Below are 14,383 nucleotides of genomic sequence, written 5' to 3'. Positions count from 1 at the left end.
TCTTCATTTTGGTGTCTCACTTGTGAGACATTACAGAATAAACATGCAGTTACACAGAAAATTCTAGACCTTAAGCACTTGCAATCTTCCCTGATGTACAGTACTTTGGGTGTGGATTGTTGGGTAGCTGTTTGTCATGTAGTTTGATACTAAGTTTAAGTTTGGCTAGGTGATTGTCTAGATGAAATATGGAAGTTACCATTCTGACATTCATATTTAGGTATCACTTTGAGAAGTAGTTGGATAGGGAGTTATATCTTGAGTAAGTTTTTTTTTCCAGTGGATTTGACATAGTTCGCTTGGAAGGCTGTGACCCAATCATTAGCGTATTCAAGTTTAGCAGATTTGTATTCAGGAAGGTCACTGAGGTACAGATTGAACAAGGTTGGGGCCCAGACCTGACTCTTGGGGAACACCATTGTGGAAATTCATAATGCGACTATTGTCACTTCCTAGGCAGGTGAAGAAAATTAAAGCTTATGATTATGTGTCACTCTGAAACACTGTGAGCAATGAAAGGCATTTTAATCAAGTCTATCAGATTGGAAATCAAACAAGAAAGCCTGGATGATGGTTGATATTTTCCAAAATTGGTTTGTTTCATATTGTTGTCCATTAGTGAAGCGGCATTGTGAGGAGCATGACCTTGAACCTAAAGGTGCTTGATAATGCCCCAGTCCACCCTGAGTATCTTGACATGCTTTGGACCTGCATTCCTGTAGAAGTAGTTTACCATCCACCTAACACTACTTTCATAAGTCCAACCAATGGATAGATTATAAGGTAATATTGAATTTTAAAGCCTGCTATCGTTGTCGCACATTCAAGCAACTTGTAGAGGAAACTAATGGTCAAGACTAACAGCTCATCAGGCAAATTTGAAAAACTAGAACATCCTGAAAGCTGTAGACAATATCCGAGCAGCCTGGGATGAAGTAACTTCAAACTGCATGAACAGATTGTGAAAGAAGCAATGGCCAGAAGCATAGAATGATATCCTAGGATTTCAGGTGGAACCAGTCATCCAAAAACACTGTTGAACTGGCTAATGAGGCAGAATTAAAGGATGTTAATGATGGCAATGTTGAACAGTTACTGCATTCTCACGATGAGAGCCTTAATAATGAAGAGCTTTGAGAATTGGCAGAGCAGTGCTTCTTGGGTGAATCTGTGGACATGGATAAAGAAGAGGAAATACCACCAAGAAACCTTGCCACAAAATTCCTCAGCGCTGGCATCACCATGATCACACAAATCAAGGACCTTCAATAATGACCCTGACTGGGAGTGATGCAATAAGGCAAAGGGGGGTACACTTGAGCTACTGAGAAGTGCTTTATGAGAGGAAACTTAAGAAAAGGCAGTCAAATCTTGATCTTACTTGAAAAGAAGAATAATGAATATCCTTTTAAATGATTTGGAGGTTCTGTTTAGTGTTGACTGTTTCAGAAGTCAAACTTTTTTGCTTGTCATAAGCAGACAAAATGCCTATTTGAAGAAGAAGCCAAAGTTAGAGGAGGACCCGTAGCCAGGTCCGTCTTATAAGATGTAACCACCATCCGCTTCCCTTCACTGCTGTTGTGATGTGTTGCTGCTCCACTGATGTGCATGTTAGGCCTATTTATGTTTGTTACTCCACAAATTACAGTGTATACATAAAATAATATACAACTCTGGTTTAATTTTTTTAAATCAGGCACACATGTCCATTTATGTAATGTTATAATGACCTCGCATAGCACCGACTTACATAGTGCTCCACCTTCCAAGAATGCTTCTTCAGTGTCAAGCAGGGTCTGAGTGTAGAGTTGTAATCTGTACACAATAAGCTTAACAAGGTAATCAAATAACATTGATCAAGGTAATCAAGTCAGAGCACTCATGAATGTTAGCCAGTCTTCTGTGTGAGTCTCTGAAGTGGAGTTTGAATTCAGTCTTTTAATTGACAGTGGTTGCAGTTTGGCCACAACTGATAATCCAGGAAGATTGATATTTATACCACATCTTACTTGAAAAGAAGAATAATGTATATTTAAAGGATTTGGAGGTTCTGTATAGTATTGTCTGTTTCAGAAGTCAAACTTTTATGCTTATCATAAGCACATTACATTGCAATGCTGACTATTACATCAATTCCAACTTTGGTTTTTAGGCAATATATTTGAAGTTAAGCACTTCAAATCTATTTTGATAACATCGCATTTTCTTTACCAACCTTTCCCTGTTACTCAAAAGATTCATTTAGGTTTGATTTGTCTTCAGTAGTTTCATGCTGCTACTTCCTCATAAGCATTTAGAGAAGTTTGGGTCAATTAAATTTCGTACTATAGGTTTTAATATCTCAGTCACTTGCCCTGAAATAGATTTGCTTATGGTTGTTGGTGCATCCTGTCTAACAGTTTTCACCCCATCTATTATCTCTGCCATCCCTGCTTGTACCAATAATTGTCAGTACCTCCATAGATACTGTACAAATCTGTAGCTGTTCTGCAACCCTTCAGTGTATTTTTTTGCCTTTATCTTTAATGTGATTTCCCACCCCATCTTATTATTTGAAAGTGTAGTTTAACTGCTGACTAAATAGCTATTGGGTTTTGTTCACCTTAATTATTTGGAAATTCAAGATTCTCTAAAGTGTGTTTATTTTATAGGAAGCTTTCAAAGCGGTTGAAGACATTCATGGATTGTTCTCCTTGTCTAAGAAGCCTCCTAAGCCGCAGTTGATGGCAAACTACTATAATAAAGTTTCCACAGTATTCTGGAAGTCGGGAAATGCTCTATTTCATGCATCTACTCTTCACCGACTCTACCATTTGTCCAGAGAGATGAGGAAGAATCTTTCAGCAGAGGAGATGCAGAGGTGACCAAATATTTGTGTTGATGAAAGAGTTGCTTTCTTTAATCTGCAATCATTTGGTGAGAAGACATCATAGGGATCCAGTGGAAGATGTGTTGTGGTGTAATTAATATGCCAATATCCTACATCATAGTGACTTGATATTGGTTCACACCTGCAATTTTTATCAGGTTATCAGTCTCTAGGACTCCTGGAAGGTACTTTCCTTGGGTGAAGAGGGCAAGATAAATACAAGTGAATCCACATTTGTCAAGATTGATGGTTGCGGAGGATCTTACTTTTGCAGACACTTTCCTTCAAAGTGTGTTCACAGCAATAGAGATGGAAAGCCCTTAACTAAAACTAAATTTGCTATCTAATGTTTGAGGAGCCTCAAGTATCAACTGTCATCTATAATGTACATTAACCTTTGCTAGAATTGTTTTTGCTCCCATTCAAAACATTTCAATAGATATTATAACAACTTCAATGAAAAGAAAAGAATCGGAAAAGTGAATTGTCAGTTGCTCTTGTTTAACGTTATTTCTAAACTCTTTAAACTTAATTTCTTTTAAGTTTCATTAGGTAAAATGGGTACCAGCTAGAAGCTCTATTGTTGTTAATATTAACAACAGTTCCTAATTAAAGGTAGAGTGACTGCAATTTGAAAGCACTGTTTTGCTTGCAGTAACATTTTAATGGCCTTTATCAATTTACTATTTTTGAATGAAAATTATCTCTTTGAATACAAGGCACAGAATTACTACATGAAGTAAATGCTATAACTGTTTAGGTTAGTAGCAACGTGTCTGCAGAGCATTTTCTGCTGGAATTTCCCAATGTATCAGATTTGTAATTTTCCAAATGAAAGTCTTGTCATGATGTGATTCTGTAAAATTCACATTTTGTATTGTAATATGAAGGCACTTCTCAGTTTATTCATTGCTTTTATTATGTTTACAGGATGTCAACTAGAGTACTTTTGGCTACATTATCAATTCCTATTACCCCTGAAAGAACAGACATTGCCCGGCTGCTAGACATGGATGGTATTATTGTTGAAAAGCACCGACGACTAGCTACACTCTTGGGATTGCAGGCACCTCCAACACGGCAGAGTTTAATTAATGATATGGTATAGTTTTTTATTGTTTCCATTTTGGTCATTCTATTAAAAGAGGGGACCAGTTTTCCTATTTTTTTAATTTATTCTTGAAATGTGGGACAAAGATCAAGGATTGCTTGTTTGGCGTATGTTATGTCATACTAACTAGGTTTTTACCAGCTCTTCACTATTTTTGTTTTGTAGTTTAAAATCTTCTGACTCATGCCTGCATTTAAATTTGTTATTTCTGGTTTATTACAATGTTTAATGATTTGAGTAAATCTTGGCCAACTGCCCAGCTTTGTGAATCACCAGAATCACTAGTTGCAGTGGGGAGAACATGATTGTGAAAAGTGAATGGCCAACTCCATTTAATTTTGAATCCCATTGCCACCTTTGTTTTTTTTACATTGAACCTGTTGTAATCAATCTTTTGGGATCCTTCACCCAGAGACTTCTATGTTTCCCTTTTGGAATCTTAAAACTTCATGCAGTTTCTTCAGTGTAAAACATTTGCTGCTTTAATCGCACGCTGTCTAATATACAGAGTAATTGCAGCATTTCTTGTAATCCATAGTAGTAAGCACATTTCATTGCCTTGTTCTCAATCTTGTTGAGATTCATGGTATTTCTTGTGTGCCAGAATAAGAATTGAGGGTTAATGGTAACGTGGCTTGTTCACCAATAGCCACAATTGCCGGTCACCTCTGACATAAGGAAGCGCTAGAGTTTTGTGAAGGTTACTAATACAGTTGCATTGAATTCCAAATGAAGAGATGATTGATCCAGTGGTTAGCAAATTAATAATTAGCCTCCTTAATTTATTTTCAAAAATTAAATCTTACTGCATTTTATTTGAATTTTGTCTGTCACATAAAAAACTCAAGTGAAAATCTGACTCTCTAACAACTTATTTCTGCTGCACATAATCTTTCAGCTTCATGAAAGCAAATTAAGTTATTTTTAATATTTAATATTCAAACAGTTATTCTGTATTTAGGCATCAATTAAGTCTTGGAGTCTAACATTTCTGATGACTAATGAGATTTTATGCGGTAATTACAATTAGGTTAAGTATTTGTTTTTATTTCTTCAGTCTTCAAAATGAAGTTGGTCTTTATTTGATCTGGGGTTGGATCTTTAAAACAGGAACACAAAATCCCATTCAAACTTGTGTGGTTTTTCTCTTTATAAATGTGTTTTGATGCTGCTTGTCATGTCTTTTTGAAAAGTGTGTTAAAAGTTCAATGTCTTTTGATCCTATTTTAAACAAATATAAGGTGCGATTCAATGTGATGCAATATGCAGCACCTGACGTGAAGGATGTCTACAACTGGTTAGAAATGGAATTTCACCCGCTCAAACTTTGTGGGCGAGTTACTAAGGTAATAAAAAATAATAAATAACATCTGATTTCCCTCTTGCACATTTGAACTTTCGGGAAAAATATTGTTTAAGGTGTAAGGTATTCCCATGTGCTATTCCTAATAAATGTTTTTCCAACCATTTGAAAGTAATGGATATTTTCATTGAAACTGTGTAATTAGATGAATACAGTGGTATAGCGACAAACATTATTCCCTCAGAAGAACCAAGACAAGGGGCAAACAACGTGAGCTATCTTAGGTTCATTGGGAGTGAAATCAAGAAGTTTTCTTGATGTCAAAGGTTTTGGAAATCTTAGGAATTTGAAAAGCTGTGCATTTTAGGTCAATTAATGTTTCATTACAGAGATCAAATGATAAAGCAGAGGTTTAAAAGGATATAAAATAATTGTGTGTAAAAGTAAGATAAAGTTCGTAGTAAATTTATGGGGTATGTATGTGTGTGTGTGTGTACTTTGAAGCTTCGATATTTCACCATATACAACCATTATTTCACTGTATACACCATTTACTGTGGGCATTCACAGTAAATACAAAAACCATAAAAATCAATGAAAGGCCATACCCAATAGGAAGCACAAATGATCAATGTGCAAAAGATAGTGGGGCAAGTGAACTTACTCCCTTTGGTTCAACAGCCTGGTGGTTGAGGGATAATGATTGTTTTTGAACTTGGTGGGGTGAGTCTTGAGGCCCCTGTATCTTCATTCTGATGGCAACGGCGAGAAAAGAGCATGATCTGGGTGATGGGAATCCTTGATGAACGCTGCTTTCCTGCGACAGTTCTCCATGTAGATGAACTCAGTGGTAGAGAGGATTGAGGGTGGGCAATCTATTTTAATAATATAGTTTGTTCCTGTATTTGGCAGCACATTTTCATATCTTGCTCTTAGTCCCAGAGAGCAGTGATATTTTCATTGTGCTAAAGTAAAGCTGGAGGTTAATTAGCAGATGGTCTAACCACATTACCATAACTGCCAGTCCCCTCCATACATTTAGCATCCCAATCTGTTTTTTAGCATTCTTATTGATGATCATTTAAATAAATGACCTTAATGAGTAATTGTTTTTTTTAAAATTAGTTCTTTATTGTGAGGAGTCTTATAGCATTTTTCTCTTTGTATCATTGCTAAGTGCGTAACACTGAGTTGTTTAACTGGGTTGACCTGGCATCCTTAACTTTGTTTTTCAGGTTCTCAATTGGGTTCGAGATCAGTCAGAAAAAGAACCTGAACTTCAGCACTATGTGCCTCACTTGCAGAACAACACTATCCTTCGACTTCTTCAACAGGTGCCTGTGTGGTCAGGTTGATTTATTTAAGAATTTAGCTATTTGAATTGTAGCTGAATGTCAGCAACCTGAGTTAAAAATAGATTCTTTAATGTTTTCAGCTGTCCAGAAATAGTTGAAATTTGAATTGTTGAAGGATAGAAGGCTGCACACCAATTATTACAAATGGATACAATTGCAGCCCAGAATATGTGGAGCTGGAAAATTCAATAATCATAATGATGCTACAATAGAACTTAGAAAACCTACAGCACAATACAGGCACTTCGGCCCACAAAGTTGTGCCGAACATGTCCCTACCTTAGAAATTACTAAGCTTACCTATTTTTTCTCTATTCGCACTCTATTTTTCTAAGCTCCAGGTACCTATCCAAAAGTCTCTTAAAGACCCTATCATATCCACCTCCACCACTGTTGCCGGCAGCCCGTTCCACGCACTCACCACTCTGAGTAAAAAAACTTACCTCTGACATCTCCTCTGTACCAACTCCTCAGCACCTTAAACCTGTGCCCACTTGTGGCAGCCATTTCAGCCCTGGGAAAAAGCCTCTGACTATCCATACGATCAATGCCTCTGATCATCTTATACACCTCTATCAAGTCACCTCTCATCCTCCTTCGCTCCAAGGAGAAAAGACTGAGTTCACGCAACCTGTTCTCATAAGGCATGCTCCCCAATCCAGGCAACATCCTTGTAAATCTCCTCTGCACCCTTCCTATGGCTTCCACATCCTTCCTGTAGTGAGACGACCGGAACTGGGCACAGTACTTCAAGTGGGGTGTGACCCGGGTCCTATATAGCTGCAACATTACCTCTCGGCTCCAAAATTCAATTCCACAATTAATGAAGGCCAGTACACCATATGCCTTCTTAACCACAGAGTCGACCTGCGCAGTTGCTTTGAGCATCGTATGGACTTGGACCCCAAGAATCCACAATGCTAAATGTCTTACCATTAATACTATATCCTGCCATCATATTTGACCTACTAAAATGAACCACTTCACACTTATCTGGGTTGAATTCCATCTGCCACCTCTCAGACCAGTTTTACATCCTATCAATGTCTCGCTGTAACCTCTGACAGCTCTCCACTCTATCCACAACACCTCCAAACTTTGTGTCATCAGCACACTTACTAACCCATCCTTCCACTTCCTTATCCAGGTCATTTATAAAAATCACGAAGAGTAAGGGTCCCAGAACAATTCCCTGAGGCACTCCACTGGTGACGACCTCCATGCAGAATATGACCCGTCTACAACCACTCTTTGCCTTCTGTGGCCAAGGCAATTCTGGATCCAGAAAGCAATATCCTCTTGGATCCCATGCCATCTCACTTTCTCAAGCCTTGCATGGGGTACCTTGTCAAATGCCTTGCTGAAATTCATATACACTACATCTACTGCTCTTCCTTCATCGATGGATTCAGTCACATCCTCAAAAAATTCAACCAAGCTTGTAGCGCAAAGCCATGCTGACTATTCCTAATCATATTATACCTCCAAATGTTCATAAATCCTGCCTCTCAGGACCTTCTCCATCAACTTACCAACCACTGAGGTAAGACTCACTGGTCTATAATTTCCTGTGGGATCTCTACTCCCTTTCTTGAATAAAGGAACAACATCCACAACCCTCCAATCCTCGAACTTCTCCCGTCCCCATTGATAATGCAAAGATCTTCGCCAGAGGCTCAGCTATCTCCTCCCTTGCCTCCCAAGTAGCCTGGGGTACATCTCATCTGATCCCGGCGACTTACCCAACTTGATGCTTTCCAAAAGCTCCAGCACATCCTCTTTCTTAATATCTACATGCTCACACTTTTCAGTCTGCTGCAAGTCATCACTACAATCACCAAGATCCTTTTCCATAATGAATACTGAAGTAAAGTATTCATTAAGTACCTCTGCTATTTTGGTCCGATTCCATACACACTTTCCCACTGTCACACTTGATAGGTCCTATTCTTTCACGTCTTATCCTCTTGCTCTTCACATACTTGTAGAATGCCTTGGGGTTTTCCTTAATCCTTTCTGCCAAGGCCTTGTCATGGCCCCTTCTGGCTCTCCTAATTTCCTTCTTAAGCTCCTTCCTGTTAGCCTTATAATCTTCTAGATCTCTAATATTACCTCACTCTCTGAACCTATTGTAAGCTTTTCTTTTTGACTAGATTTATTACAGCCTTTGTACACCATGGTTCCTGTACCCTACCATAACTTCCCTTTCTTATTGGAATGTACCAAAGCAGAACAACACACAAATATCCCCTGAACATTTGCCACATTTCTTCCATACTTTTCCCTGAGAACATCTGTTTCTGACTTAAGCTTCCAATTTCCTGCCTGATAGCCTCATAATTCTCCCTTCTCCAATTAAATGCTTTTCTAGCTTGTTTATTCCTATCTCTCGCCAATGCTATTGTAAAGCAGGTAGAATTATGATCACTATCTCCAAAATGCTCTCCCACTGAGAGATCTGACACTTGACCAGGTTCATTTCCCAATACTAAATCAAGTATAGCCTCTCCTCTTGCAGGCTTATCTACATATTGTGTCAAGAAACCTACCACCCCATCTAAAAATCTCACATCACGACATCTCTGTTATTATTACACCTTTACAGGATTTGTTTCCCTATCTACTCCTCGATATCCCTGTTACTTTTGGGTGGCCTATTTAAAAAAAAACCTAGTAAAGTTATTGACCCCTTCCTGTTCCTAACCTCCACCCACCAAGACTTCGTAGACAATCCCTCCATGGCTTCCACCTTTTCTGCAACCGTGACACTATCTCTGATAAACAGTGCCATGCCCACCTCTTTTGCCTCCCTCCCTGTCCTTTCTGAAACACCTGAAACCTGGCACTTGAAGTGACCATTCCTGTCAGTGAGCCAGCCAAGTCTCTATCATGGCCACCACATCATATATCTCCCAAGTACTGATCCACACTCTAAGCCAGTGGTCCCCAACCACCAGGCTGTGGCCCGGTGGTTGGGGACCACTGCTCTAAGCTCATCTGCTTTGTTTACAGTACCCTTTGCGTTAAAATAGACACATCTCAAACCTTCGGTCTGAGCACGTCCCTTCTCTGTCACCTGTCTATCCTCCCTCTTGCACTATCTGCAAGCTTTCTGTATTTGTGAGCCAACCTCCTCTTCCCTAGTCTCTTCAGTTCGGTTCCCATCCCCCAGCAATTCTAGTTTAAGCTCTCCCCAGTAGCCTTAGCAAACCTCCCTGCCAGGATAAATGTGCAAATTTGTGCCTTTTTTCCTTCCTCCATCACTGTAATATTTCAATAGCATGTTTTCTATTTAAGAATTTTGAAGTTAGGTATTGTTTATACAACTTGAGAGATATATCGGAATACTGCTGGTTTTGTGGAAAAGTTAGTAAGCTGAAATGGTCACACTGGCTTTAAATGTGTAGTTGAGCTTGCTATCCCAATTCTTTTCCTAATTACTTAGTTTACTAGTAATATTTGGAAATAAAGCACAATATTGTTATTTTTAAAGAACATTGACCACCTTTTTGTAAAATATTAGAATTTTTTCTTTCAGCATATTTATTTGTCTTCTGGTCTTTGGGACCAGATTACTGATGTTCACCACAAACAATTTTTAAAAAAAGCAGCTCATTTTCAGCTGAACTATGTTTTAGTTTTAAACTGGTCTCCAATTTGCCATTGTATCAAATATTCATTAGGAACTTGTACTCTTGCTGTTATCTTGTGTGTTACCAAGATAATGAACTACATTTGACTTTCCTATTGTGTATTTGAAACTTTTAGAAATAATTTGGCAATGTAAGAGTTTCTTCACATGTTGTCATTCCAGTTAAATGTTTTCCTTTACCTTTTTGAAGGGTATGATTGCTTTAATCAAGACTGTACAACTTAATGTGATGAAGTATAGATACAAATATTATTCCTTTTTAGATGTCAAGGGAAAATAATCTAAAGTGTCCCAGTTTTAGTTTTAAGGAGTAAAATCAGGAAGTTTGTTTTTCCCTAATGTTCATTGTTTTAAAAGCCTAGAACTCTTAATTAGGGAAAAACTGAAACTTGGTCCAATTAATATTTTCAGTTTAGAGATCAAATGATTTTTGAGCAAGGGTTTTAAAAAGATACATAGCATTGATGTGCTAATTGAAGTGGAGATAAGTTGTTTATCATTTTCCTGATAGAATGTAGTTCCTCTGGCAGCACATTTTTATATCTTGCTATCTATCTTGAGAGCAGTGATATCTTTAGTGTGCTAAAGTAAAGATGGAGGTTAATTAGCAGATGGCTTGATCATGTTGCCGTTACTGCCAGTCCCCTCCGTACACTAAGAATAGTAGGCTGCAACCTGTTGGCACAATGGTCATTTAAATAAATATCTTTGAGTATGTAATTCCCTGGTTAAGATTTCTTCTGCTCTGCTGTGAGGTAGTTTATGTTAGCAGTTTTCTGTAAAAGCAGTGTACCATGCAGGAAAGTGTCTTTTAGCTTTGGCTGACGTAGGCACCCTTGTTGTCCAACTTGGGAATGTGAGTCAGCCAATCAGAATTGTGGGATGTGAGCGAAGGTTTGAGAGAGCTGTGGGGAAGAGTTTTCTGAAGGATAGCAGTCTGGTTTTGGGTCTTTTGACGGGGGCTATGGAGCGGGATGGGAAACCTGCAGAATGCCATTGGGAGGTGAGTCCCTGTCGCAGGACGTGCTTTGTGCAGATGAATGGCTCTGAGGAGGGAGAGCCAGGGTGTTTGACATGGACTTCGAGGGAAGTTCATTGTGGTTGGTGCTTTCATGTGGTCCATGGGTCCAGCACAAGAGTAAGAGATACAGCCCCGAATAGCTCCAACAGTTACGTGCACAATGGACTGGCTAACATGTAATTGATCCTTTTTATTTTCCTTTTCCTTTTCCTATTAACTGTTTGATAAAGCTGAAATTGGTAAATATACTCTCTTTATAATATTATCCAGTGTATGATTGTTATTTCTTCCCGACTGATAATTGTGTATGACTAGTATTCGCAAGGCATTCGCTCTATTCAAGGTTTCTTTAATTGGAACATCACGACATTTCTCTTTGGTTGGGCCCCAAATCATACCAATCCAAAACATACATGTTTATGAAAGGTGATGTTCTCTCTGCTGAGTCATGTGGCTGTTAGCTGTCAGCTAACGGACTGAGATTGTATCTGAGCCCAGTGAGAAGGATGCAGGTATATGCTTTAAAAAAATAGTTTGTATCATTGTACAATGCATATTATATAGATATGTGACTAGGCTGATATTATCACTGAACTGTACGTGAGCTGCAGCGTGCCTCAAAAGTTTTAATATTTTTGATCTTCTCCTTTGAATCAAATGGCAGTGGAATACACTCCAAATTCATACCAAGTAAATATCAAGTACCTCATTTTTAAAACAGTAGCTGGCTGTAACCAGGTAAATGTTAGTCAAAGCATAACACATGGCAAAAAGCTTTTACCTAATTCTGTTTGATTTTGATATATTTTGCTTGCCACAGGTTGCTCAAATATATCAAAGTATTGAGTTTACGCGATTGGCTTCCTTGGTTCCATTTGCTGATGCTTTCCAGTTGGAACGTGCTATTGTTGATGCAGCTAGACACTGTGATTTGCAGGTAATCCCAGCAACTACTCATAATGATTGGTGCAGTTATGTTCATGTTCTGTTAGATTTCAAATATTGACTTTAGTTTTTGAAGTGCAATATACAAGTCTGGAATTATTTGTTCCTCTTCAAAGCAATTACTGTTTTTGCACATTGGAAATAAATTGAAATTTTTTCTCTTGGATTTGTACTGAACAATGTACAAACCCCATTTCCAGAAAAGTTGGGATATTTTCCAAAATGCAATAAAAACAAAAATCTGATATGTTAATTCACGTGAACTTTTATTTAACTGACAAAAGTACAAAGAAAAGATTTTCAATAGTTTTACTGACCAACTTAATTGTATTTTGTAAATATACACAGAATATAAAATTTGATGGCTGCAACATACTCAACAAAAGTTGGGACAGAGGCATGTTTACCATTGTGTTACATCACTTTTCCTTTTAATAACAAAATCATTTTGGAACTGTGGATACTAATTGTAGTAATTGAAAATTTTGTCCATTCTTGCTTGATATGAGACTTCAGCTGCTCAACAGTTCGTGGTCTCCATTGTCTGATTCTCCTCTACATGATGCACCATACATTTTCAATAGGAGATGGATCTGGACTGGCAGCAGGCCAGTCAAGCACATGCACTCTGTGTCTACAAAGCCATGCTGTTGTAGCCCGTGCGGAATGTGGTCTGACATTGTCCTGCTGAAATAAGCATGGATGTCCCGGGAAGAGACGTTGCCTTGATGGTAACATATGTCTCTAAAATCCTAATATACGCCTCAGAGTCAATGGTACCTTCACATACATGCAACTCACCCATGCCATGGGCACTGATGTACCCCCATACCATCACAGATGCTGGCTTTTGCACCTTTTGCTGATAACAATCAGGATGGTGGTTTTCATCTTTGGCACGGAGAACTCGACGCCCGTTTTTTCTGAAAACTAGCTGAAATGTGGACTCATCTGCCCACAGCACACGGTTCCACAGTCTTTCGGTCCATCTGAGATGAGCTCGGGCCCAGAGAACTCGCCGGCGTTTCTGCATAGAGTTGATGTATGGCTTCCTCCTTGCATAATACAGTTTCAAGTTGCATTTCTGGATGCAGCGACGGACTGTGTTAAGTGACAATGGTTTTCCGAAGTACTCCCGAGCCCAAGTGGCTATAATTGTCACAGTAGCATGACAGTTTCTTAGGCAGTGTCACCTGAGGGCTCGAAGATCACGTGCATTCAACAGTGGTTTGTGACCTTGCCCTTTATGCACTGAGATGTCTCTGAATTCTCTGAATCTTTTCACAATATTATGTACTGTAGATGTTGAAATTCTCTGCAATCTTGTGTTGGGAAATGTTCCTTTTGAACTGACTAACAATTCTCTCACGAATTTTGGCACAAAGTGGTGAGCCACGACCCATCCTTGCTTGCAAAGACTGAGCCTTTGATGGATGCTACTTTTATACCCAGTCATGATACCTCACCTGCTACCAATTAGCCTGCTTAATGTGGAGTCTTCCAAACCGGTGTTACTTGAATATTCTGTGCACTTTTCAATCTTATTTTAACTCTGTCCCAACTTTTGTTGAGTGTTAAATTCTAAATTTATGTATATTTACGAAATACAATTAAGTTGGTCAGTAAAACTATTGAAAATCTTTTCTTTGTACTTTTGTCAGTTAAATAAAGGTTCACGTGAATTAACATATCACAGATTTTTGTTTTGACTGCATTTTGGAAAATATCCCAACTTTTCTGGAAATGGGGTTTGTACATAAGTTCGTGTTGATCTCCTGCAATATGTTCCTTTCAATTAATATGATTCCAAACAACTGTGCACTGAGTAATTTTAATTTTCAATCTGCTTGTAGCTTAATTCAAAGAGGAATTGTAAATGGGTGATTTGTGTAACTGGAACAGAATATTCAGATTTATCTAGGCGTCATCTTAATGGAATATCAACAAAAACTATTCTTGATCATACACCTCCCATGATTTTTGCACTTCCATGGAAACAGGAGATTGGCAGAATGCTCAGGAAAATGTACAATTGTCATGAAAACCTTAAATTATTAAAACCATACTGGATTAAAAATTTACGCTGTCCAATATTACTTGAATACCTTAAGAAGGGATCATGTTCTC

The 14,383-nt window shown here is 38.3% G+C and overlaps 1 protein-coding gene and 1 non-coding gene across 2 annotated transcripts in view; both read left to right on the top strand.

Moving 5' to 3' along the window:
* eif3s10 (eukaryotic translation initiation factor 3, subunit 10 (theta)) overlaps positions 1 to 14,383 on the top strand; it is a 73,500-nt gene that overhangs the window by 39,916 nt on the left and 19,201 nt on the right. Inside the window, exons 6-10 of the mRNA XM_059947964.1 lie at positions 2,652 to 2,860; positions 3,800 to 3,971; positions 5,222 to 5,326; positions 6,519 to 6,617; positions 12,132 to 12,248. Coding sequence (XP_059803947.1) covers positions 2,652 to 2,860; positions 3,800 to 3,971; positions 5,222 to 5,326; positions 6,519 to 6,617; positions 12,132 to 12,248 — 702 coding nt within the window. The remainder of the gene's footprint in view (positions 1 to 2,651; positions 2,861 to 3,799; positions 3,972 to 5,221; positions 5,327 to 6,518; positions 6,618 to 12,131; positions 12,249 to 14,383) is intronic.
* Positions 6,193 to 6,323, top strand: LOC132379843 (small nucleolar RNA SNORA19). Its single transcript, XR_009507542.1, has one exon. It is a non-coding gene; the product is annotated as a small nucleolar RNA SNORA19 (small nucleolar RNA).

Source organism: Hypanus sabinus, chromosome 22 (genome assembly GCF_030144855.1).
Source record: "Hypanus sabinus isolate sHypSab1 chromosome 22, sHypSab1.hap1, whole genome shotgun sequence".
NCBI lineage: Eukaryota > Metazoa > Chordata > Chondrichthyes > Myliobatiformes > Dasyatidae > Hypanus > Hypanus sabinus.
Note: the sequence above shows the minus strand (reverse complement) of the source record. Positions and strands in the feature narration are given on the sequence as shown.